The 27,516-nt window shown below is 45.2% G+C and overlaps 1 protein-coding gene across 2 annotated transcripts in view; it reads left to right on the top strand.

Annotated features, from left to right (window-relative positions):
• Positions 1–27,516, top strand: part of UST (uronyl 2-sulfotransferase) — a 313,075-nt gene that overhangs the window by 202,612 nt on the left and 82,947 nt on the right. For both annotated transcript variants that reach the window (XM_068985017.1, XM_068985016.1), the window contains exons 4-5: positions 5,519–5,598; positions 16,708–16,861. In XM_068985017.1, coding sequence (XP_068841118.1) covers positions 5,519–5,598; positions 16,708–16,861 — 234 coding nt within the window. The remainder of the gene's footprint in view (positions 1–5,518; positions 5,599–16,707; positions 16,862–27,516) is intronic.

The raw sequence follows: 27,516 nt of genomic DNA on the forward strand, positions 1-27,516 counted from the left end.
ACTGCCTGGCACATCCTCTGCATTATAAATTCTGTTTGATTCTTGCCTCTTTTTTTTAAACTTCAGTTCTATCTCATTCTCAGATGTGCTGTGATTCAACTTCTTCTTTTAGATCCATTCCATTACAGAGTTATTTTTCATTCTTTTTATTTGTAGTATTTTAAATTCATTCCTGGCTTGTTACACTATTTTCCCACCGAGAACTTTAAAAAATATTCTCTCTGATATTTTGATGCTTTTATTTTTATTACTTTTAATGCGTTTCCATCTGTTAGAACTTTCTTTTGATTTTTCAACCCCTCACATAAAAGATAGAAAATTCATCTTTATAAACCCTCTTTAGTCTCCAGAGTTATTTTGCTAACCGACCCCTTCCTCCCATTTTAACAGGTTATATACAGATCAAAAAGCAGTGGGAATGAGGAGATTGCAGTTTAGTGATAAGCAGCAGCATTTTTAGTGTCAGATAGACTTGGGTTGAAATCCTGGCTCCACCTTCTTGTAGTGGTGAGATCATAAGCAATCTCTGCAGCTTTTCTGTGCCTCAGTTTCTTAATCCGTAAACCTTGGATGATAGTTAACTCATGGAGTCATTTAAAGATGAAATGCCAGTATGTACATAAAGAGCATCTTGATTCAGTGATAGCCTGGAAAACACTCAGAAAAGGATAGTCTGTTTTGTGTTGTTACATCCTAGATGGTGACATAGTAAAACTGTTAGCTCCATGTGACACCACGTAATGAATGCACAAATCTGTCCCAGAAAGCCTAAATTCAGAGTCTTGGTGATAATTCTGTCTTTAGTGAACTGTACATTTCTTAACTCCAAAAATGTTTTTCTAGAGGGTGTCTGTGCGTGCATGCTAAGTCACTTCTGTCATGTCCGACTCTTTGCAACCCTGTGGACTATACAGCCCACCAGGCTCCTCTGTCCATGGGATTCTCTAAGCAAGATTACTGGAGTGAGGTGCCACGCCCTCCTCTGAGGGAATACCCCCCTACCCTGAGAGATCAAACCCACGTCTCTTGCATTGGCAGGTGGGTTCTTTACAACTAACACCACTTGGGAAGCCCCCAGAGCGGGTACTTTATTGAATAAACAGTTACAGGTATGTATTCTATGTAGGCACCCGGGCTTGGCTTCTGGGGGATAAATAAAATCTGGCTACCACCCTCAAGGAGCTTTCCATCTGGTTCAAAGCCAGGACACAAACCCAGCTATAATGTAATGTAAACGGAGCATGTCCTGGGAAATTCTCGGAGTGCTGCAGGAAGTTAAAGAAGACAATGTCATCTCTAGCCAATGATGTTCAAAATGAAACCCATTTCCCCTCCCTTCTGGAGGCAGATTGCTTCCTCCTGCAGTGTTCCCATCTCCACGAATGGGTACCACCACATGTTCAGACCCCAGCCAGGACTAAGAAGGAAGCTCCATTGACCATGCCCTCTCCTTCCCTTATGCTGCCAGCTGCTACAAGTCTCAGCAGTCTCCCTCCTTAATGTACCCACATCTCTCCATCTGTTTTCCCTTCCATGAACTTCATTCCTTGTTTCTGAAACTGCTGAGCCTTAGAGTCTCCTGGCATGCTTGTTAAAACGCAGACTGATGGGCCCCACCTCCAGAGTTTCTTCTAATTCCATAGGTGTGGAGTGAGGCCCGAGAATTTGTGTTCTTATTAAACACATGTCCTGGGCTTCCCTGGAGTCTCAGTGGTAAGAATCTCCTTGCCAATGCAGAAGACACGAGTTCGATCCCTGGGTCAGGAAGATTCTCTGGGGAAGGAATGGCAACCCACTCCAGTATTCTTGCCTGGGTGAGCACATGGACAGAGGAGCCTGGCAGACTACTGTCCATAGGGTCACAAAGGAGTCAGACACGACTTAGGGACTAAACAACATAAGCAGGTGTCCAGGTGATACTGATGTAGCTGGTATGGGAACCACACTGAGAAGTGATGAGTCCATGACCTCGTCATTTCCTGTTGAGGTTATTTCTGTCTTCCTCACTAAACCTTCTGCTTCTAATCCTTACTCTCTTCTTCACATTCTTCACCTGACCTTAGATCTGAGAGAAGAAAAAAAAAAAAAAAATCCTTTCTGGCTGTGGATCGCCCAGAGGATAAATGTCGAAATCCTTCATGAGACCAGCAAGGCCCTCAGTTACCCAGTTCCTCCCTTCCTCTCTAGCCTTGTCTACTGCCTTGCTGATTCCGTGCCTGCCCGCCTGGCAGTTTTAATAGCCAAGTCATTTTTGTGTTTTGTGCTTTGCATCTGCTGGTCACTCTGTCTGCCATACTGTGAGTCCCTTTCTTCTCTTACTGACTCCTGTGTATCCTTGGAAACCGCTGAGAAACACCTCCACACAGAAGCATTACCTGTCCATCTGCAGGTCGGGACAGGCATCCCACCTCCTTGCTTTCTACCCCATGATCATTATCACATGATGATACCTGCCTGCTCATCCACTTCTTCCACAAGTCTCTGAGCTTCCTGAGAGCAAGAACCAAATCTTTTATCTTTAAAGCCACAATCCAGAGTGGCACCTGGCTTGACATAGTTGAAAATCAATGGTTGTTGAATGAAAGGAGAACTTCAGGAAGGCTACCTGGAGGAGGCAAGCATTTTAGCTAGTTGTAAAGAGTGATAAGAATTTGGACATGCAGAGAGAAGAGGAAGAACATTCTAGAAGAAGAATCTTGAGCCTGAGTTTGGACATGGTCAGTCTTGGACATCGTGTATGGAAGGAATATGGAGGAGTCTAGTTTGGCTGGCTATAGGATGTGGGATCTTGCGAGTCAATTGAGGGAGATAGTAAAGATAAAATTAACTTGACTCAGCAAGGGATTGAATATGGGAGTCCAGGAAAGACCCAAATCAAATGTGAGGTGGAGAGAACCATTAACCGGAAAGGAGTAAAGATGGATGAGGATCAAGAGTGTGGTTTTGGCCAGGGTAGATTTGGGGATACCATTAGGACACATTCCACTGTCTTGTCTTTCTATGTCTTCCCATTGATTTTATTCAGGTTTTGATCTCCGGGGCTTGGCAGCCCCCAATATAAATGCTGAATGAATGAATGAATTCGGTGGAATAAAAATAAAGGCTAGCAGTGGTCCTGCATGAGCCAAGACAAAGGAGAGTTAGTTTCTCTGATAATTTTAAGTAATGTCCTTGCCACTCACACAGATAAGACTCAGGTGAGAGAAAGGTAGGCTGCTGGCAGCGTTGGGAAAACCAGGGGGGAACTCAGGTGATGGCCAGCAGGCGCTCAGGAGACGGTTGCTTGTCACTCGAAATGGGGAAGGGTCGCATTTGTGAGGGCTTCCCAGGGGGCGCTAGTGGTAAAGAACCCGCCGGTCAGTGCAGCAGATCTAAGAGACGCGGGTTTGATCCCTAGGTCGGGAGGATCCCCTGGAGGAAGGCATGGCAACCCACCGCAGTATTTTTGCCTGGAGAATCCTGTGGACAGAGGAGCCTAGCGAGCTACAGCCCATAGGGTCGCCAAGAGTCAGACACGACTGAAGCGACTTAGCATGCACAGCGTTTGTGAAGATGGTCAAATGAAACCATCTTCACAAACCGTGAACACGATGCCGCGGACTGAAGATTGTGCTGCTTCATGTGGATTTTCCTGTCTCGTGTGCAGGACAAAATTCGTGAGAGCAGCTGAAATGTACAGTCTGACTACCCTACACTAATGCGATAAATCCAAGCATTAGTAACTTTGATTCTCTATTTAAAGAGATGTCTAGAAAGAGTTATGCTTTGTCATCACTAATCCATTTTTCCCTGTGAAATAGACAGCTTTATGACTATTATGACACTGTTCTCAAAATCTAACCACTACTGTTCTTCCCTTAAATTTAACACATTGACATGTGTTTAGAGAATGTAATATAATGTTGAATATGTGAAGGAAACAGGTTTTCTTCTGACCCATTTTTCCAGTCTTGTGTAATCCTAGAGAGCTTTCTCATATTACTCTTATGTGTACAGAGAAATAGCTGAAGAAAAATAATCTAAAGATTAAGGCATTGAATGGTCACTATTTTAAACATACACACAGTTACGCTTCTAAGCAGACAACCTTGGCAATCAGTTACCTTCGGCTGTGCTTCCAAATCAGTAATTCTGCTGGTAGATCTATCAAAAATCAAAATTCATAATGTGAAAGAAGCTGGAAGTTTTATTAACCAAAAATAAGAGCTGGAGCATGCAGGGGGGTTGTAAAGGATAAACAGAAGATAAAGAGGCAGGATTCAATTTCCTTTTACATGCAAGCTTGGGGACAGGCAGACCATTATTCACCCATGCCTGCCACTGACGAACAGAAGCCCTGGGTTATGAACTGCAAGTCATCTGCTTTTAAAATTCAATATCATTTCTTCAAACAGTCGTTGTGAGCATGAGTATCTAATAAAAGGGTTTAGGCCACAACATCCTAGTGTAACCATCTGTAAGTCATGGACTCGTTGGAATTAATTCATTTATCAAATATTTATGAAGCATTTCCGTGTGTGTCAGCTCTGAGCTAGACAGGAGGGAACAAGGCAGACCAGGTTTCCGTCACGCTTGAGACAAACCTAGAGTTCCAGACTCCGATTTTATTGTTGTTGCTACTATAGTTAACACATGAATGACCATTTTTGTTTCCAGTTTTCAACTTGAGCTATTTCATAAAATATGAAGTCCTGCCCTTCTGATGTCTGTCCAAAGTAGCAATTTCCAATGTGCTTCTTAAAAATTCCAGAGTGTCAGCTTTGATGGGGCAAATAAGAAAATCTAAGGAAAGTGGAATTCAGGAAGTCAGGGAGTCATAAGAATGCTTGGAATTTCTAACAGATTTTACTAAACATTTTCTGCATCATGACATGTTCCAGAAGACTGTAAATGTTAGTTTGTACAAATTAAAACTACTTTTTGCCTTGCTGATAACTGCAAATAAATAATTCAGATGACCACCCACCAAAACCTGAGAACATTTTTTGGGGAGTGGGGGGGTGTTACGTGCTCCCTCTGAAATACTTGCTTTGTAAATTTTATGATCAAAGGGAAAAATAATGAGATAGTGCCTCAGTTTATTTCTACTTTTCAATTCTGCAGAAATAGTTTCAAATGCTTCTGTATTTCCCAGTAAGATCATTATAGAAATGTAAACTAAGCATTAACCTTTGTCTTGATTTGACTTTAAAGGAGAGGATTAAAGGCATTTTCTTACTTGCATTTCAGAACAGCAACACACTGACTTCTCCAGTTAAAATTACTTAAACTGTCACTTTTATTTCATGACGGCAATTAACTAAATTAAATTCAGGATTGGACATTGCAAGAGCTTCTTTATTTTATTTAGTAAGGAGCCTTATGTAAAGTTCATAAATGTTGCACAAAGCATAGCTGTTTAGCCTCGGTTCAAGAAGTAGTAAGTAAGGAAAAAAAGAGTTGGGGAGATAACCTTTAGCTTAATATAGCTTGGTAAATTAAATCCTATATATGCTAATTTTGTACTTTTTTTTAATAGATGGAACTGATTAAAAATATAAGTACTGCCGAACAGCCCTATTTATTCACCCGACATGTTCATTTCCTCAACTTCTCAAGGTAAGATATTTTCCAGTTTAATGGTTTTTTCATTTCTTTTGGGTACTTAGTCTCCTTCTAACAAACAATTACTTTAAAATCTACCTTCCTTTCCAAGGTAGTGTAATTGCCCTTCAAAGGCATTTTTAATCCATTTATTTTTTTCAGTAGAGGGGTCAAAATTTGAAATATTTGGTCAAAAGCTTCATTTCTTTCTAAAAATACTGCTCTTAAGTCTTGTGAAAACTTGAAATTATTTTTAATGAGAAGCCACTTGACCTTATAGTTCTCTAAAAAAATAAAGTTTTGTATTGGAACAAAATAGACAAGAGATGAATATTTTAGCAGATATATTTCATTGCACATTTTTATACAACCAGCACCCACACAGGACTCTGGGAATAATACAGAGGTGGAATTATGTGTATTTTGTGTGTGCTGTGCGTATGTTTAGTTGCTAAGACGTGCCTGACTCTTTGCAACCCCATGGACTGTAGCCTGCCAGGCTCCTCTGTCCATGGGATTTTTCAGGCAAGCATACTAGATTGCCATTTCCTCCTCCAAGGGGTCTTCCTGACTCTAGGATTGAGCCCATGTCTCCTGTGTCTCCTGCAATGCAGGCAGATTCTTTACCCACTGAGCCATCACGAAGCTAGGCCCAGCCTCTTTCTCTACATTTTGAACACTCCATTTCATTTCTCTGAACCTTGCATGTTTGATGTTGGTGGGTATTTTAGAAATCTGTGCTTTTTTCCTCTTCACCTGCAAGGACCTTTTGATAATAATGTAAACCTCACATTTATGTGTTTTGATCCTCTGTTAAATTGCTAGCTGCACGTTCTGGGCATTTTCTTCCCCAGGGATCCCTTAGCACAGGCTTCTTGTCACTGTACTTTACTGTAGCTCTCGGATTCCTCCCCTAAGGCGGGCTGAGCTCACAGTTGAGGCTGCCAGAGCACGAGGTCCCGGGGCCAATCTGCTGACTAGCCCCGGACCCTGGGCTTCCCCCATCAGCCATCTGACCAGCCCTTTCCTCACTGCTTTTCCCATGGGGATAACAGGACCTCACAGGCTCACAGAAGAATCCTATCTGTGCTGACCTCATGGCCCCGAGGGCCAGCAACCAGGGAGGCCTGAGTTTGCACTGGGCAGCACTTTGGCTGCCCTGCCCCAGGAAGCCTAACAGTCTGCAGGGCTGGGAGAAGAGTTTAGCCTTCAAAGAACTTTCCTGCTGTGCAGCGAGCCTTGTGCAAATGAAGTGTAAAGAGACTGAGATTCAGCAAAGCAAGTTACTAAGCAGCAAAGAGGAGTTGCTGCCTTACCTTTGAAAGCAAGTCTCCCTTGAAGTTCCCCAGCCTCTCTGATACCCAGAGTTCTCTGGGCTGGTGAACAGGTGAAGAGGAAAACATCTGCAGATTATCCTGGATTATCCTCAGTGGCCGGAATGGGGGGGTGGGGGTGTGTGTACCGCGTCCACAAGAGCTGTGTCTCCAACCACATTTCTAAAGTGGCTTGTCACTGCACTGTCCGGGGTATGTGCCTGTCTCCCACTTCCCTGGGGCCAAGAACATATAATTAGACATAATTAGATAACGAGGACTGGGTAGCTATTTTGGGCCATGTGTTTTACGACTTGCAGACAGCACAGCACGGCCCCTCTGACCCCTTGATCCTCTCATGCACTTCCTTCCTTCCTTCTCTCTGCGTCACCCCTGATGTCCTCATTCATTATTCTTTCTTCCTCTTTTTACAACTTTTATTGGACTATAGTTGATTTAACAGTGCCGTGTTAATTTCTGCTGGACAGCTAAGTGAATCAGTTACACATATACCCAGTCTTTTTAGATTCTTTTCCCATGTAGGCCATGACAGAGCATTGAGTAGAATTTCCTGTGCTCTAAGTCCTTATTCAGTTCAGTTCAGTTCAGTTGCTCAGTCGTGTCCGACTCTTTGCGACCCCATGAATTGCAGCACGCCAGGCCTCCCTGTCCATCACCAACTCCCGGAGATCACCCAAACTCATATGCATCAAGTCCGTGATGCCATCCAACCATCTCATCCTCTGTCGTTCCCTTCTCCTCCTGCCCCCAATCCCTCCCAGCATCAGAGTCTTTTCCAATGAGTCAACTCTTCGCATGAGGTGGCCAAAGTATTGGAGTTAGGTCCTTATTAGTTATCTGTTTTGTATACACAAGTGTGCATATGTGGAGAAGGCAATGGCACCCCACATCAGTACTCTTGCTTGGAAAATCCCATGGATGGAGGAGCCTGGTAGGCTGCAGTCCATGGGGTCGCTAAGAGTCGGACATGACTGAGCAACTTCACTTTCACTTTTCACTTTCATGCATTGGAGAAGGAAATGGCAACCCACTCCAGTGTTCTTGCCTGGAGAATCCCAGGGACTGGGGAGCCTGGTGGGCTGCCGTCTATGGGGCTGCACAGAGTTGGACACGACTGAAGTCACTTAGCAGCAGTATGCATATGTCAATCCCAGTCACTCAGTTTATCCCCCCCATAACCCATGAACCATAAGTTTGTCAAACCTCATTCATTTACTCCTCTTGCTTCCAGGGCAAATCTTTACAACCAAAACAAATTGCAATGCAACAAGTTTTCATAGTTAACTCACGATATTATAGCACTCTAATTAATACACCAACACCAGTACCTTAATTGGATCAGCAGAGCTGGGCACAGTATGCTACTGCTAAGTCACTGCAGTCATGTCCAACTCTGTGCAACCCCATAGACGGCAGCCCACCAGGCTCCCCAGTCCCTGGGATTCTCCAGGCAAGAACACTGGAGTGGGTTGCCATTTCATTCTCCAATGCATGAAAGTGAAAAGTGAAAGTGAAGTCGCTCAGTCATGTCCGACTCTTAGCGACCCCATGGACTGCAGCCTACCAGGCTCCTCCATCCATGGGATTTTCCAGGCAAGAGTACTGGAGTGGGGTGCCATTGCCTTCTCTGAAGGTTGACTGTATTTTATCTTGGCCTCCACTATCAAATACAAGCCCAAGAGTTTATATTTGATTGATTGAGTTCTGAAAGAAAAGAGAAAAAATGATAAACACCTTTTAGAGGACACCACATCCCAGGGAAAGTGTCGGCCTGGCAGTCAGGATCTCTGGGTGTCAGACCTTCCCGTTGACCTTAGTCTCTCTGGTAGGAAGGGGAAATCTCCATGTTCCCATCTACAGGGTAGGGACAGTTCCTGCCCACCCCTGGTTTGTTGGGGTGCTTAAACCCTGCGATGGAAAGCCCTTCAAGTTCTTGGAGAGAAGGGTATCATGTGTATTCAAAGTGACATTTAAAAACATTCCTGTAGAAGCCTCAGGCTGAACCCCCAGTTTGGCTCCTGTCCAGATGCAGCCTTCTGCTCAGTTGCTCAGTTGTGTCCAACTCTGCGACACCTAGACTGTAGCCCACCAGACTCCTCTGTTCGTGGGATTCTCTAGGCAAGATTAGAATGGGCTACCATTTCCTGCTCCAGGGGATCTTCCTGACCCAGCGATCAAACCCACGACTCTGTGTCTTCCTGCACTGGCAGGTGGATTCTTTACCACTGCGCCACCTGGAGGCAGCCTCACCGTGTCTCTAATGTAACACTTTCAGGTCAGGGCACTGCTCTGGCTGATTTCTTCTCCCTCCATCCCATTGTGTTCAATTAAACACATACATATTGAGGACCCTGCCCTAGGACAGGGGCTTCTCCAGGGAACAAGAAATGTTGTCCTTGGGACTTCCCTGACGGTCCAGTGGCTGAGACTCCACACTCCCAATGCAGGGAGCCCGGGTTCAATCCCTGGTCAGGGAACACGACCCGACATGCTGCAACTAAGAGTTCCCCTGGTGGTGGTTTAGTCGCTAGGTCATGTCTGACTCTGCGACCCCATGGACTGTAGCTAGCCAGGCTCCTCTGTCCATGGAATTCTCCAGGCAAGAATACTGGAGTGGGTTGCCATTTCCTTCTCCAGGGGATCTTCCCGACCCAGGGACTGAACCTGTGTCTCCTGCATTGGCAGGTGGATTCTTTACCGCGGAGTCACTAGGGAAGCCCCAAGAGTTCGCATGCAGCAACTGAGACCCAGCACAGCCAAATAGATAAAAAATCTTAACAACATAGAAAAGAAAAGAAATGTTGTCCTTGCCTTCAGGGAACTGCAAGTTCTTCTTCCATTAAGGAAGGAGTGGTGTGAAGTATGACGAGCTTTAGGAGAAAGAATCACCGGGTGTTCCCAGGGGAAGTGGGAGGAGCAGGAGCCACTGCCGATGTGCCGGACAAACGAAGGGGCGGGGCGTTGGCAGCCCGGGGACCAGCATAAGCGAAAACTGGACAAAGAGAAAGATGGAAAGGAACCCTGTAAATGGGAGTCTCAAGCATGGGCACAGCAGAAATGGAATGGCAGTGATGAGCTGTAAGCAGGAAAAAACAGAGGCCAGTCTGATCAGCTGGAATAAACTCATGCTGACCGTGGGCTCAATCTCACCCTCTCTTCCCACCCCACATGCACAAGGCCCATGGCCTCAGCTACAAGACCTCCATAAACATACAGAGAAGGACAAATTGAACCTGAGTACACTACAGGACTGTTACTAAACATGGGAATTTAAATCGTCAGCCTTTCTTTTTCAAGGGAACAGTTTTATTTCAGGAAAATTTCTTGGATATAAACAATGAACCGTGGGCATGTAAGGAAAGTCCCCAATTATACAATTAACAGAGAAAAACATCTATGTTGGGGCTCTCATTAAGAGGGCTTTCATGTGCTTTTAAAACTGAGTTCTATATTTTGAATTATAAGACATAGAGACAATTAAGCTGCTCTTAAGACATCTACCTTGATTGCTGCTGACAGGGATTGTTTCAGAGAAACATTGTTTTAAGAGGTTATTCAGTTCAGTTCAGTTCAGTCGCTCAGTTGTGTCCGACTCTTTGCGACCCCATGAATCGCAGCACGCCAGGCCTCCCTGTCCATCACCAACTCCCGGAGTTCACTCAAACTCATGTCCATCGAGTCAGTGATACCATCCAGCCATCTCATCCTCTGTCGTCCCCTTCTCTTCCTGCCCCCAATCCCTCCCAGCATCAGAGTCTTTTCCAATGAGTCAGCTCTTCACATGAGGTGGCCAAAGTACTGGAGTTTCAGCTTTAGCATCACTCCTTCCAAAGAATACCCAGGACTGATCTCCTTTAGAATGGACTGGTTGGATCTCCTTGCAGTTCAAGGGACTCTCAAGAGTCTTCTCCAACACCACAGTTCAAAAGCATCAATTCGTTGGCGCTCAGCCGTCTTCACAGTCCAACTCTCACACCCATACATGACCACAGGAAAAACCATAGCTTTGACCAGACGGACCTTTGTTGGCAAAGTAATGTCTCTGCTTTTTAATATGCTGTCTAGGTTGGTCATAACGTTCCTTCCAAGGACTAAGCATCTTTTAATTTAATGGCTGCAATTAAGAGAAGAATTGATGCTGCAACCTAATATTGTTTTTGATGTTTTATTTCTAATCTTCCTTACATTGTTGACATGCAGCAAAACACTTGTGGGGAGCAGAATGTAAGAATGAAAGTCTAACCTTGTTCCCAACACTTTCTTTTGTACACTTGTGTTCTGAACTCCTGAAGTGTATGGCATTATACCAAAATGAATCTCCCCCTAGTTCTTCTTTTCCAGTAAATATGGTATTCTTATCTTGGAATTTAGATACTCTGAGTGCTGTAAAATGCTATCCTGAGAGTTTCTGACAATTCAATAAATTTCATTTATTCATCGTCTAGGCATCTTGTCCTGTTCCATCTTTTCCGCCCTTTTTAGACCTAAAATAAAGGTAAAGGTGCATGCGCTGTCATGTCCGACTGTTTGTGACCCCTTGGACCGTAGCCCACCAGGCTCCTCTGTCCATGGGATTTCCCATGCCAGAATACTGGAGTGGGTTGCCATTTCCTCCCCAGGGGACCTTCCCAGCTCAGGGATTGAACTCAAGTCTCTGGCGTCTCCTGCATTGGCAGGTGGATTCTTTACTGCTGAGCTTCCTGGCACCTAGATGGAACAGTCTCACCATACCCATTTTTATCAATTCAACTGTGGAAAATAATACTATCAGACCAAACTGGTACTTTTGTAGTTGCCTCAGGGAAGACTTCCTGCCAGAGGAGATAAACACTACAATGTCAGCAGAAACCTCAGATCGGTTTGTATTCCTGAAGATTTTCACCACTCTTACAGTTTTTGAGCCATCTGAAAGTTGAGGCCAGACAAATGTTTTTCACCTGGTCTACCTAGAGAACTGAATCAAAATTACTTTGGCCTAAAAGATGCTGTTTTGTTGCGATGTTTTAAGTACATCACTTAATATTTGTGTACTCTGGTTTCATGAGCCTGTTCACAGTTGTCAAAGTCAACTATAGAAACAGAACTTTTGCAAAAGTTCAACTTCCCAAGACCATCTCTTCAAGTATGTCTTAGATTAAGACTGTGACAGACAATTCATCTTCCCTGCTCCTGCCCATATATTTCGTTTGTTTTGTAAGATTTTTTTTTTTTTCTGATGAGGGAAGTAATTCTTTTTCCAATCTACAGTTTCCCTTGACCCTCAACTTGGGTCTTGCAGGGAAAACACTGTGAAGGCTTGTGTCAGAGTGCAATGCTATGAAAATAGAGTGAATGGTGAGATTATCTGACCTCAAACTACCACTTCTCTTAACCCTGTTTTTGTTTCTTCCTTTCTCACCCATGACCCCCTCACCCTTCTTTGCATCCATTTTTCTTTCCTCGTTTGTCTCTGATGGTGGCTCCAATGCCAGCACTAACTTGAGAAAGCAAAACATTTAAAAATCAACCGATCACTAGAGAAGCAGGCAGGGTGCGTCCAAGGACACCATGTGAATTTTGGACATGTTCTTCCCTTCAAGGGAGGTCCTGGTTACCAGTGTGAACAAGGTCTGCTCCCTCATGGCATCATTTAACAAAACAAATCTGATCTTGCTCATTCCATAATTCAAATGGGTCTCCACATTTTATTTCTAAATGTTGACTCTGTTTTCATCCTCATTAGCAAAGTCATCCCTTTTAATTGTGTCCTGCAAATCTTTTGTAATAGTGACAGATGCCTCCAGCTTTGAAGAGGGCATCAGACAGAAGCCATGTCAGCATTTACTGAATGCTGTCTTTACCCACCTAAACATAGCCTGAAAGTTCGCTTTTCAGAATGAGAGTGTTCTGTGAGTTTATCCTGTGTAGACAAGGCCGGGCTCATCTTATGAAAATGGCGCTGTCCCCCTTTTCTCTTCTCCCTCCACAGTGAGTGGACTCTCTGTGGGCCCATCAAGGACTCGTATAATCTGGACTTGCCCTGAGCTCACCTCACGGCCCCACTCGAAGGGCCTTCCTCCTCCTCATCGCCTTGCTTCCGGCCTCTCAGGTCGGCTTTCCTTTCCCAGCAGGAAGCTGACGTCAGGTGCCCCACCCCCACCCACTTGTCTCCACCCCCGACGACTTGCCGGAAGCTCCCGCCCCTCTTACGTCAGGACACTCAGGGAGTGCTGAGTGGCTCAGCCCCTGCTTGCATGGCATGATGGCAGGTTCTGTCATGGGGGCCAAGGACCACAGTGTCCACTGAATGAGGCTGTGAGGATGGAGGGAGACCCTTCCACTTGTTCCCGCAAAGGGCCATTAACTAACCACCTCCCCCTCCTCCTCCCGCAGGCAGCCCCTCACCCTGCCCCCCAAACAGCTACAACATTTTCCATGATGGCCTTTCTCTCACTTCAAAGAGTCTCCTTAGTCACTCACCGACAGGGATCAAAGCCTGGGCCACTAGCCTCAGATACTCTTCATTTTTTGATGAAGTTAACAGCCCAGAAATAACCTCTACTTTTTTTTTTTTTTTTGGCTGTGCTGAATCTTCAGCACATGGGCTTTCGCTAGTTACAGAGCTTAAGCCTAGTTACCCTGTGGCACATGGGATCTTAGTTCCCTGAGCAGGGATTGAACCCACACCCCCTGCATTGGAAGGTGATTCTTAACCACTGGACAACCAGGGAAGTCCCAAGGACTAACCGCTACTTTTAGGTCACAGATGAAAAAGAAGATATACTTTCAGTAAAATGGAACTTGCCAGGGGTGAGGAGGAAGCAGGGAGACGGGATTTATTATTTAATGGGCACAGAATTTCAGTTTGGGCTGATGAGAAAGCTCTGGAGGTGGGTGATGCGTTCTGGGGATGGTTGCTCTACAGTGTAAATGTACTTAATGCCACTGAAGTGCACCCTTACAAGTAGTGGAGAAGGTAAGTTTTGCCTGTGTATTTTACCACAACTAAAATATATATATATATATACTTTCAAAAGCTGTTTGCAGTCATAAAACCACTGTAGTAGGAGGACGTGCCTGCGTGCTAAGTCACTTCAGTCTGTCTGACTCTTTGTGAACCCGTGAACCCTTTAGTGGGCCTCCCTGCATGGAATCTTAGGACCCAGCTTTTATGCTAATTAATATAGTCATTCTTTACAAGACCAAGGAAGTACAGTTGAGGTTTTTAAAAGCACGTTGCAGTTTGAGGGTTGAATTGCATTCACCATCTGCATGCTTGGTCTTTCTAATCCCTAACCCTACTACTCTGGTTGCTCTCTATCATGGATATGAAGCCTAGTTTAATTAAGAAGAGACTGATACATCCAGGGTGCTTGTGGTTATCCGAGGTTGGCACAGCCGACTTCTGGAACTAGTTAGTTGTTCATGCAGCTGTGTGAATGTCACCTTGTGTACGTCTGGAAGCTGACAAGAGTTGTGTTGGCCTGGCTAACTCTGCTCCTGAGCACTGTTTTCCAGTGTCTGGAATGGCATTCATACGCCTGTGCCTGAAATCACACCATCAGAGTCATTCCTTCGCGTGACTCTGGATTCTTCTCTCTTAAGATTTTCTTTGAAAATGCAAACACACACACACACAAGGAGAACAGCATTCTGTAAATTAATACACAAAATAAATAGGATCCGTGACTCATTATATCTACTTTCCTTTACGACGTGCGTGTGCTAAGTCTCTTCAGTCGTGTCCGACTCTGCAACTCCATGGACCGTAGCCCACCAGGCTCCTCTGTCCGTGGGATTCTCTAGGCAAGAATACAGAAGTGGGTTGTCATGCCCTCGTCTGGGGGATCTTCCCGATCCGGGGATTGAACCAGCATCTCTTATGTCTCCTGCACTGGTAGACGAGTTCTTCACCTCTAGCGCTGCCAGAGCACTGTAATAGTGGCTGAAATTCGTGAACTGAGACACATCCACCCTGATTTTCGTGTCTTCATTGGTTGAGCGCCTACTGTGTACCATGCTGTGTCTAAGGACGTTGTTCCTGGCTTCTGGAGTCACAAGTCTGATGGGAGAGGCAGACCCGGACACACAGTGCTGGAAAGAGCACTTGGAGCCAGAGGAGGAAGGGACCGACACGAGTATGGGAGTTCACTGGGGAAGGATGTGGTGGTGATTCTGGGCTGCGTTTTGAAAGGTGAAGAGTCTGCTAGCTGGAAAGGTGGGAGCAGGGTCACGTCAGTTTGTTTTCTCTGAGCTCTTTCTGACCCTTGACAGAATGTCTGGGTGTCCTCATCAGAAGGTCATGGGGTGAGAGAAGCCTGTGGGCCCCTCAGGAGGTCCCCAGAGCGAGACCTCTGCCCAGAGCTCCGAGTGGTCTCCCAGGCTCTTTAGGGTCATTGCTTCCAGGCAGTTCAAAGAGAAGGGGGAGGAATTTTTAAGACAAATTTAGCCAGCCTGATCCTTTTGCCTGGGGAAGGCCTCGCTCTTAGACCAGCTTTCAGTGCATTTGTCTAATCCCTTTGTGGAAGGAATTAAAATGCAACACCTAGACACTGGCTTTATTTTTATCTGAAATCCCTTACCACCATTTGAGGACAATTGTATTGATTTTTGTTGTGTGCACGTTATTGCTTACATTGTTACTTGCCTCAGCTCTGGAATCTTCTTTCCACGGTTCAGAGTACAGATTCTGGAGCCAGACTGCCTGGGTTCATATCCTGGCTCAGCCACAATTTAAGCACTCCCTGCCTCTGTTTCCCCAGTATAAATGGGGATAATTACGATTTCTACTCCACTGAGGTTTTGTGGGGGCTTCCCAGGTATCGCTAGTGGTAAAAAAAAAAAAAAACAAAAACAAACAACCTGCCAATGCAGGAGACATAAGAGATTCGATCCCTGGGTCAGGTCAGGAAGATCCCCTTGGAGGAGGGCACAACAACCCACTCCAGTATGCTTGCCTGGAGAACCCCATGGACAGAAGAGCCTGGTGGGCTACAGTCCATAAGGTCACAAAGAGCTGGACACAACTGAAGTGACTTAGCACACACACATGAAGTGTTATGAGGCTTCAGTGAGTTGGTTACAAAATATTTACAGCAAGGTGAACAGGGAGCATTTAATACATCTTGGCTGTTATTCTCCACTTCCTGCAGAGCCCCTAACCTGAGACTGTTCTAATTATAATGTAGAATAAGTATCATATCCTCCAGTGAGGTGTTCAGAATTTACCAGGCAGTCAAAACATTCCATGAGGGTCAATGGGTCTGTTCCAGACACTGTTAATAGATACAAAACCCAGTTCAGTGTGGCCCCTCCCTGGGGACCTCTAGCCTTGTGAGAAAACGAGATCGTATCTATACCTTCATGGTGACAATTCCTGCATTTTGCGCAGTACTGACTCCCGAACAGTCTTCACAGCCTCTCAGTAAGTTCCTGGAATATCCTGCAGGATAATAAGCGTTTCCACCAGGAAACACTGCCTGCTGGTTTGATTGTTCACTGGTGGCACAGTGGTAAAGAATCCGCTGGCCAGTGCAGGAGATGCTGGTTCAATCCCTGTGTCAGGAAGATCCCCTGGAGGAGGAAATGGCAACCCATTCCAGTATTCTTGCCCGGAGAATCCCATGGACAGAGGACCCTGGTGGGCTGCAGTTCATGGGGTTGCAAAGAGCTGGACACGACTTAGCGACTGAGCAGACAAGGTCCTCTGGTGATGATGTGTTTACCTAGAGGGGAACCAGTGTGTACGTGGGCTTGATTTTCCTCCAGAAAGGATGGTTTGTAACCAGCTCCATGTTTGTGTGCATCTTAGGTTTGGAGGAGACCAGCCTGTCTACATCAACATCATCAGAGATCCTGTCAACCGGTTTTTATCTAACTATTTTTTCCGTCGGTTTGGAGACTGGCGAGGAGAACAGAATCACATGATTCGCACTCCCAGCATGAGGCAGGAGGAGCGCTACCTGGTGAGTCCTGTCACCTCAGATATGTAGCCCCCCTACCCCAGGGCCATCTGGTCCTTGGGCTCCATGTGATGAGGGCACTGCTTCAGGAAGCAAGTTTTTGCCAGTGAAAAATTAATTTTCCAGATCATTCAGATCCAAACAAACATTTTCTCAGATGACTTTCTAATCTTGTTTTCCTCAGTTTTTCTTTAGCGTTGATTTCAGGTCCTGGAGAAAAAACAGTTTTTCCCAGGGAATCCTGACCAGCACTATTGTTTTGGTGCATTTGGGGATTTCTCTTAAAAGGTCACAGAGTGCTTACTCACACCTCATCCCGTTCAATTTCCACGACAGCCCCATGAGGGAGGGGTACTTTGAGAGGAGGACCCTAAGATTCCAAAAAAATGTGAACACAACCATGACTGACTGTTTCCAGGTCCTCTTACTCCAAGTCCAAGGTTCTTTCCACCACAGCACGCCAGAATCAGGCATCTCAGTGAAATCTGTTGGCTTTTCCGGACCTAATTTTGGGACCCTCAACATCACAGGGATGTTGATTTTGATCCCAAGAATTGCTTCCGCAGCTCGGAGTTGGTAACAGGTGAAAGTAGTGCATCTTATTGTCAGCTCCAGAATAAAAGATGGGTTTCCCACTAGTTTGTGACCTAGATTGACAAACGCTTGCTGAGGGCTTAGAGCCTGGTGTTAAAGAGGCTGAGACCCTGGCCTCTGTGTCTGCAGGAGCCTGTTGGTTTCACCCAGACCATCCTGGGCTTTCAGACCCAGAAGAGAGAGAAGAATGTATGAAGGGCTCAGTGCAAATCTGCCTCCACTGCTGGCATGCAACACAGAGGCCATGCCCACCACTGCTGTGTGCACAGAAGCATCCTTCAGCTAAAGAAGAGTAGTGTTAGTTACAGTTCCAGCACAAGTTCTCTTTCCTCATTTGATTTTAAAAAGCATAATAACAGTATGCATTTGGAGGATGGAGCATTTTTCAACAATATCACTTTCATGTCTTAAAATCCACAGTTAGAGTTGAGAAAATTGAGATGCACAGAAGTATCTTATCCAGTGCTACACAGCTAGTTATAGATGGGCCAAGACTAGAAACAAAGGCTTTTTACTGGCCATTCAGCATTTATTCAACTACCTAATGCTTCAGGGACGTATTCTGATGTTATATTTTTAAAGTGCCTTTTACTTTTTTTCTCTTTCCATTATGATGGCAAAAACTCTTATCTCTTCCTTTATATGTTATGAATATGGCTCTGTATTTTTTATTATGACAAGCACATATTTTTTATAATGACAAGTACATATTCAGAGTATAGAACCACTTACTAGAGGAATAATATCTTTATTGTTTGTATTGGACCCGATTCACCTGTTATGTTTTTTGAAAACATAGAGCATATTCCATGTAATCAAAATATCTTGCAAAGTTTCTGTTCAAAGTTTTGGTTCGATCCGATACTAGTGAGAACCAAGTTACAGCAGAGGATCCCAAAAAAAAACAAAGATTTGAAAACAAGTTTTATGAATCTTACTCTTCAAATATTAATGTAGGTAATAAGTAAATTCATAGTCTACCAGAAGGTGAAAAGTGATCAGGGAAAGTGAAGGGGCAGTCCCAGGGATCTGTTATGTGGGCAGAGGGTGGTGGCGGGCAGGGGACCAGCTGCAATGTTAATAAGCAGACCAGGGAAGGCATTGGATCTGACATAGAGCGAAAGCCTGACGTGGGCACTTGTGCGTGTCATTCAGAAACCAGCAGGGAAAAGGGGGTGGCTGGTATAGAGTGAGGGGTGCGGGCAAGGAGGTGGCAGGAGGTGAACTTGCAGAGGTAAGTCTTGGAGACCACGCACCATACAAGGCCCTGTGAGTTGCTGTAATAACTTTGAATTGAGAAATAAAATAAATACCCCCCAATCATACACACCTTTTTTTTTGAAGGATAGTTGATTTACAATGTTGTGTTAATTTCTGCTATATAGCAAAGTGATTCATTACGCACACATATATATACATTCTTTTTTGATACTCTTTTCCCCTGTGGTTTATCATTGGATACTGAATATAGTTCTCTGTACTATGCAGTAGGACCTTGTTGTTTATCCTCTGTATATAGAATAGCTTACATCCGCTAACCTCCCATTCCATCCTCCCCCATCTCCTTCCCTTTTGGCAACTACTAGTTTGTCTGTGAGTCTGTGTCTCTTTCACAGATAGGTTCATTTGTGTCAAATTTTAAATAACACATAAGTGGTTATCATATGGTATTTGTCTTTCCCTTCCTGACTTCACTTAGTTTGATCATCTCTAGTTCTATCCATGTTGCAGCAAATGGCATTATTTCATTCTTTTTATGGCTGAGGAGTACTCTTGTCTGAGGAAGGCAATGGCACCCCACTCCAGTACTCTTGCCTGGAAAATCCCATGGACGGAGGAGCCTGGTGGGCTGCCGTCCATGGCGTCGCACAGAGTTGGACACGACTGAAGCCACTTAGCAGCAGCAGCAGTACTCTTGTCTACACGTACCACATCTTCTTTATCCATTTCTCTGTTGGTGGACATTCAGGTTGTATCCATGTTTTGGCTGTTGTGAAGAGTGCTGCCATGAACATAGGGGATTAGAGTTTTGTCTGGATATATGCTCAGGAGTGGGATTGCTGAATCATATGGTAATACTATTTTTAGTTTTCTGAGGAACCTCCATGGTGTTTTCCACTCTGGATGCACTAACTTACCAACCAACATTCCCACCAACACTAGAACGGTTCCCTTTTCCCCAACACCCTCTCCAGCATCTGTGATTTGTAGACTTTTTAATGATGGCCATGCTGACGGATGTGACGTGGTACCTCACTGTAGTTTTGATTTGCAATTCTCTAATAATTAGTGATTCCTTAGTGGGTCAGTCAGTAAAGAATCCACCTGCAATGCAGGAGACCTGGTTTTGACCCCTGGGTTGGGAAGATCTCTTGGAGAAGGAAATGGCAACCCACTCCAGTGTTCTTTCCTGGCAAATCACATGGACAGAGGAGCCTGGCGGGCTATAGTCCATGGGATCACACAGAGCCAGACTCAACTTAGCATCTAAACCACCACCCCCAGTAATTATTAACATTATGCATCTTATCATGTTCCTAGTGGCTTTTTGTACTTTTTCTGTGGAGAAATGTCTATTTAGGTCTTCTGCTCATTTTTCAATTTGTTTTTCTGTTGTTGAGTTGTATGAAGTGTTTGTATATTTTGGAGATTAAGCCCTGTCACAAACTGTACACATCTTAATCAGTGGTTCTTCCTCCTGAATCTCCTCTAGAAAGCTGAGCCTGCCTCCCAGCAGGGGATGCATCACCTCACAAGCCCACAGACACCCTCAGCAATTCTCTCCCTTTTTTCTGGGGGTCCAGACTCCTCCCTCCTGCTCTAGTCTTATATCTGTCTGAAGCCTTGGTTCTTGTTCTGAAGTCTCACAAGCCTCTTTACATGGAAACTTTCCAGGGGATTTGATTGAAAATAGGGTCTGTGGGAGAGAGAGAGAGAGAGAGAGAGAGACCTTAAAGTTGTGCAGTGTACAACCTACCCAACTGTACGTGGATGTTCCAATATTCTTCAGTGCTCCCACCAACTGCTGGCTGCCTATATCATTTCTCTGAGTGATATAATGTCTTCACATTTGTCCTCTCCTCCCAACAGCCAGCAAGGTCTTTGAGAACAAGATAAGATCAGAGTTCCATCTTTGTCCCTGGAATTCAAAAGAGTGGCTGAATTAGTTGTTGTTGTTCAGTTGCTAAGTTGTGTCTGACTCTTTGTGACCCCATGGACTGCAGCACACCAGGCTTCCCTGTCGGTCACTATCTCCTGGAGTTTGCTCAGACTCATGTCCATTGAGTCAATGATGCCATCCGACCGTGTCATTCCCTGTTGCCCGCTTCTCCCCCTGCCTTCAGTGTTTCCCAGCATCAGGATCTTTTCCAATGAGTCAGCTCTTCACATCAGGTGGCCAAAGTACTGGAGCTTCAGCTTTTTTTTTTTAAAGCCAGTAAAATGTTGAAAACTGGTAATGGAGACAAGTCTTGCATTTTTGGAGAGCCTTTATGATATGAGAGATTCTGGGGAAATTCCCTGCCTGGAATTCTACCCTCAGAGATTCACAGGGGCCCCTATTCCACACGTAAATCACTGTGTCCTGAGAAGGGCCCATGTCAGATGAGCTCGGCTCATTCCTTGGCCAGGCCCCAGCAGGAGAGCCCTGAGCTCCCCCCAGACAGCGGAGGGAGAATCGGGGAGCAAAGAGCAAGGAGGGCCCCAGAGACACGTGACTCCTTCAGATCGAGCTCCCGTCTGACCCTGTTAGGAGACTGTTCTCTTGTTCAAAGGATGGTTTGTTTATTTGGAAGAAGCCAGTGTATTGCCTTTTTTTTTTTAATAGCTGAAACTTTTTATTCCCTCTCCTCGATCCCATTAGACACTCGGAATAAAACTGTCCCCTTTCAGAGCCTGTCCTCATTTTGGCAAGCCTGGGTGGTCAGTTGTTTCACTCAAAAGAGGGTGTTGTTTGTGTCTCGCTGGGGTGCAGGGCAGCTGTGAAGAGACCGGGTCCCCTCAGTGAGGCCCTGCCTGGGGGTGAGGGCCCGAGAGGGGAGGCAGGCGAGCCCAAGTGGGCAGGCAGGGCGACCACCCCTTGGGGACCGAGCAGCAAGGCCTCTCGCTGCTCACACACAGAGTCACCAGTGCTGGCCTGAGACGGGTCCACTGGTGTCCCCACTTGATTCCAGACCCCAGGGCTCCAAAGCCCTTTGCTTTATCCAGTTGCCAAAAATAAGGCAGTTCTGCTCCTGGCTGTGGGCCTTGCAGAGCTGCTTAGCATACAGCTGAGAGAGGGTAGGGTCTGGGGGCTGAAATATTATCATCTGTGATGCCAGGTGGTTGGGAAGAAACTGGAAATAGGAACAGGGATCGTAGGGTTCCTGAAGGTCAGTCATGAGGAGCCTCTCTTCTCTTGGATGCAAGAATGGGGCCTGGGTCTAGTGATGGGTTAGGGGTCCAGCCCAGCATAGAAGCCAGGCCTCCTGACTCCATACTGTCTTGTTGGATCACTTGGACCTTATGGTTTACTTCCTGGATGGTGAAACAAGAAGAGGAGTGGGCCAAGTCCCATGGTTTTTGAGCAAAATCATTTCATCTGATGCATCTTTACAAAGACATAGCTGTTATAACAATTTTTTTTCAAATACTCAAGCATCTTAGAGCTATTTCCCATATTTTCTGAAAACAGATTTCCTAAAAGCTTCTACTTCTCTCCAAAAAATCTTCACTTATTTATCAGAAAATGATTTTACAATAAATTATTGCTAGAATGGGTAAAATTCAGCGTATAGCAGCCATGCTATGAAAAGGCAGTTCTCTGGGGCTTGTTTCCCTCTGTCCGGAGCCAGGCACTCAGCCCACCATTGCAGAGGTGGCTGCGTCCTTTCTTGGTTTTAGGCTCGGGAGGTGGGGCGGGCGGATCTGAGTGCAGGCGCACGTGGACACGTGCCAGGGCTTAAGACTTTTGTCCAGCCGGAGTCCAGGCTGCTTTATTTCCAGGGCAAGGACATACCTGGCACCCAGAATGCAGTTAAGGAGAATGAATGTCTGCTAATGAAGAGCAACTGTTGTGATTTACAAGCGAGGGAGAGCGTCTTGTTCCCTAGAAGCCACTCCCTTCTCCAGTCCCCAAATTTCCCTGAAAACTGCTGCCGTTTCCACTCTGTTAGTTATACGTGTGTGATTTTTTTTCTGTTTTTGCTTGTTGTTTGCCTAAAACCTGGCCTGAGAAAGGTTCATGGTGAACACTTCTGCAGAGATACCACTTGGCATTTTCAGACAACAATAACAAAAATGTCCAATTGAACTCTTTACCCAAATTCCTGCAACTTCACCAGATGACCGTTCCCTAGGTGATCCGCCATTTGTAGAGCAGAAAGAGGGAAAGGCATTTTCCCAGGGAGAGAACTGCCTCTGTGATACTGTTTATTCGTCTTGGCTGTAAAGCGTGGAAAGTAATGCATGTTTAAAAGAAAAGATGTGTAATTTACAGCTTCTTAATTCATAAAGAATTCAGTGAATCATGTTGGATTCTGGAGAAGCCTGAACACGGGCCAGCATCAGCAAAGGTTTTCAGAAAGCTATGCGTTTTAATCCGCTTGAAAGCTTTGGACTCTGAGCACCCTTAGCTTTGGAAGTGTATCTATGAAATACTCGATTCTGGAAATTTCCACTCAGTCCTGACTGGCTGAGGCTGTCCTGGGAATGAAACCTCACGCTGTCCCTTCATCCCTCAAGCATCATTCTTCTTAAAGGAAGAAAATGAATAAGGGATTTGGATCATCTGCTTTTTACGTAGTTCAGTAAATATATGTATTTTCCAAAGCTCCGAAGGTAAGAAAGTCATGCTGTTTGTCTCCATCTAGTTTGGATTTGGCCTATGACTGCAGGCTGAGCAAGCGGCCCAGGACATGGTTTACTTAGCTTCTGTTCTCTGCTGCCCCAGCTGGGTGACAAGCCAATGGATTTAGCCTCCACAAACCTTACTCTTCTCTTCTGTACAATGGGACCATATTACCTTGTCTGTTTCACAGGCTTCTCAAGAAAATAAACTGAACATTCTACACAGAAGTGTCCTGAGAGCTAAAACTTTCCGAAACACATTTTGGAATTAATGCTTTCACACCCCTGGCTCTGTCAGTGGCTTCCGGAGACCACTCATTTCCTATAAATCAGGGCGAACGGGGATGTTTATCTCTTTTGGGGAGCCAGCGGCTGCTGCTGTTCTCCTGTGGCTCAGGGTACCCTGGGCCGTGTCCTGAACCATCAGGTCCGCTTCTGCTGAACCTCTCAAATGGCCCCACTAGACCCCTTCTCCTGGGAATCTGTTTCTAAGGAAACTGCTTCTCTGTGTTCCCAACAGCTGGAGACATGTTTTGATCCCAGCCTGCTGGCACCCATTTGTCCCACGTTTATTTACTTGGAAATCTAAGCTGGTGTAGGCAAGTGCTTGTAAAGTCCCCAAAGCGGTGCGTTCTTACCCCGGAGGGTGGGGAGGAGAGGTGTACAGGGCCACAGGCTCTGACACACTGAGCCACACAGAGGACGAAGGTGCTACTCCGGAGAGAGATGTCTCTGATATCCGTTCCTCCAGAGGTGTGTTGAAAGCAGGGATCGCAAGTATTTAGAGAACCAAAGACGAGCTCTGTTGGTTTAGCAATACCTGGAGTATCCCTGAGACTCAACCCACCACCGGTTTCTTGGAAGATGGAAGAAGAGGACCACAGTTTGAAGAGCAAAGATGCCTTTAGAGAATGAGAATAGCACATATCTGACCAGCAGCAAGACAATGGGGTCTCAGTCTATACCCAGAGGACATGGCGTCTCTCAACCACCCATATGAACAAGGAAATGAGTCTTCCTCTCAAGCCTCCGAAAAGGAATCAGCTTTGCCAACACCTTGAGGTTAGCCCAGTGGGACCTGTGTTCAGACTTCTGACCAACAGAACTGGAAGATCAGAAATGTTGGTTCACATTTCTCCCCCTTCTTTTCCTATCTCAGTTCTCTAACCCAGCTGAGAAGGGTTCTCCACTTTTAAGGATTTTTGTGAATCCACTGGGCTCATCCAGACAGTCTAGAATCATCTCCCCATCTCAAGGACTGTAACCATAATCACATCTGCAGAACCATTTTTTGCTGTATGTATATGGTGCCATATTCACAGGTCCCAGGGATTAAGGTGTAGACATCTTTAGGGTCTATTATTCTGCCCACCACAGTGTCACTGTGACTGTGGGGACTGAGGGAACTGTGGAGGGGTTGTGAGCATGACAGGCATTTTGAAACTTGGCTTGTCCCGGTCACTGGTGACTGTGCAGTGACACCAAGCTAGGGCTGCCATAGTGACGCGAAGCTAGGGCTTCTCTGTCTCTGGTCTGCAGAACCAAGGGGCCAGTTATACATTTTATTTTTATTTCTACTAGTGACTCATCCATCCATCCATCCACTCATTCATCATTCATTCATTTATTAATGATTTAGTGCTTTCTGTGTGACGAGAATAATAATCAGAACTGGAAATAAAATGCTGAGCAAAAATAGACCCCATGTCTGTCCTCATAGAGCTCAGAGTCCTACAAGGGAGGCAGGTGTTAACTCCCAAACCACACAAATTCATGTGAAATGTAACTGGCTCACATTTGACAACACAGAGAAACGGGCCACTGTCTGGGCATAGTTGGCAAGTCTAGAGGCCAGAGGAGTGGTGGTTGAACTAAGATGTGAAGGGAAAGAGAAGAAGGAGGAACAATCTGGACATCGGGAACAGCACATGCAAAGGTCCTGCGGCAGAAGGGAACAAAGTGAGCAAAGGGGAAGAACCAGGGAGGCTAGAGCAGGGTGAACTGAGGGACAAAGGGAAGAGCTGAATCCTGCAGTGTGGGCAGGCAGAGGTTGGACCCCACAGAACTTCCCAGGGCCTGTTCACGAGGACTGGGGAGACTCTGAAGGATTTAAAGCAGGCCTTGAGGGTGGGGAAGCATGTTTACATGGGATCCCAAGATTTACATTTTGGGAAAAAAATGACTTTAACTTCAATATACAGTGTACAGAAGGGCTCCAGTTAATCTGAGGTTGCTGCAGTGATCAAGCGGGAGATAAACAATCAAGGAGCAAGTATTTACAGAGTGAGAACCATGCCTAAGGAGCGGCTCTAGGGTAGGGGCAGGGATGGTGATGGGGAGCATTTACCATGGGGAGCACTTCACTGTCCTTCCATTTGCTGACTGCCTGGTTGGCAACAGAAAACCCAAACTTGAGGAACTGTCATTGGCTGGGGCATGATTAATTAGCAAAAGAATGCTGCAGACACTTCAGCCTGAGAATTGAGGAGAGGAAAGAAATCAGTGAGCTGGGCTCACTGGGGGAAGCTTCCTAGACAAGGTGGGAGCTAAGATCTGGGGACAGATTCAGATTCAGGCAGGGGTGAGGGTCAGGAGGACTGCAGGAGCAGAGCGTTTGTGCCAAAGCCCGAGAACCTGAGGCTTGCGCTGTGGTCAGCCGCCCAGCTTGGCTGGAGCAGCGGGTTTCGAGTTTAGGGTTTGGGACTGAGAAGCGATTCACCAGATGTCCCCGAGGAGGCTGCCAAATCAAGTTTGCCTGACCTGCTTGCTCAATGGAAGCTCCCATCAGGAGCACCAAACCCAAGCTACCAGAGCACAGCCAGGTGCATCCCGCTGGCCACCTGTCAGCTGAGCTCATCTGCTCCAGACCCCCGCCCCTCACTGAGTCAGCCACCAGCTGCAGCTGCCCCCTCACTGGGGGCTCAGGCCTGCACCCTTGCTGGGACGGGTGGCTTAGATTTATGAAGGTGGTGGCTCTCAGCCTGACCGCTCTCTGGAATCATCTGGGAGGCTTTTAAAACTCCTGTTGCCTGGGTGTCACACCCAAAGATTCTGGTTTAATCGGTCAAGGGTGCAGGCTGGGCTCTGGGATTTTTTAAAAACCCCGGAAGTGATGCCACATGTAGCTAAGGCTAAAAAATAATTACTGAGAAATAACTGCACATCCATTCTTGGCTGTATTAGCAGAAGTTAGTTTTACTGACAGATGCACCTCCTGAATATTTTCTAGAAGCTTACTTTCTGTATCCGTTACATATTTAGAAAAAGCTCTATTTACCTTCCCCTCAGGAATGTTTTTATTTGTTGGACTTTTAATTGGTATGTGCAAATATACGACACTAAAGGATTTTGATGGCATAGTGTTAGGTATGTTGTATTTATGTATACTCTGTATGGGTCTGAAGTCAGGCTTTCTTTTAAATTGAACTAATTAACATTTATTATATAGAAACCAAAGAGTATATTATACTATACATTTAAGATCTCACTTCAGGAAGCATGTTTTAGGCAATAAAACAGAGAATAAGTACTTTGATGAACAAAATATTTTATTTAACATGAGAACATCTTTTTGTTTGGTCAGTGGAGTCATTCGGAATCCATTACCATTTTTTCTAAAGAGATATGTGTCACTCTTCAAATGCAGGCCAGTTTGTACAAATACATATACATGTTAAATTTAAGGATGTGGGTGAATAGGGCTACAGTTTAAATGAAGTCGGGAAATGTTCTTTAAAATACTGTTCTTTAAAATGCAGCCAGGAAGCTTGCTACTCAAAGAAGTTATGGGGTGAAGGTTTATATAAAGTGAAAAACTAATGACAGTTTATCAGTGTTAGAATTTTGAATTTCATACCCTAATACTTGTTTTTCAGAACCTGGCACACCTTTGTAGTTGTCCTCAATTTGCTTTGCCAAATTGTAATTTTTTTTCCTACCAAACTGTTTTACACACACAGCATAAATTCCCCAAAGGCAGAATGACCTCTAAGTGTGTTCTTAAAAATATTTTGCAAAATCTGAAGACAGACAGGAGAAGTAAGTGCAAAACATCTAAGAGATTTATTGGAATCTCAGCTTGAATTCTAATTGCAAGTACTTATGAAAATGTCAATATTAACATGAAATAGCTGGCAGTTTTTCTAAAAAATGTAAATTGAATTAGATAGTGCGTAATTGGAGAAACGCTTGCTTCACTCAGGCTCTCTCAAAACATGTCTTCAAATCTGTTAGCTGCA

Source organism: Capricornis sumatraensis, chromosome 13 (assembly GCF_032405125.1).
Source record: "Capricornis sumatraensis isolate serow.1 chromosome 13, serow.2, whole genome shotgun sequence".
Taxonomy (NCBI): Eukaryota; Metazoa; Chordata; class Mammalia; order Artiodactyla; family Bovidae; genus Capricornis; species Capricornis sumatraensis.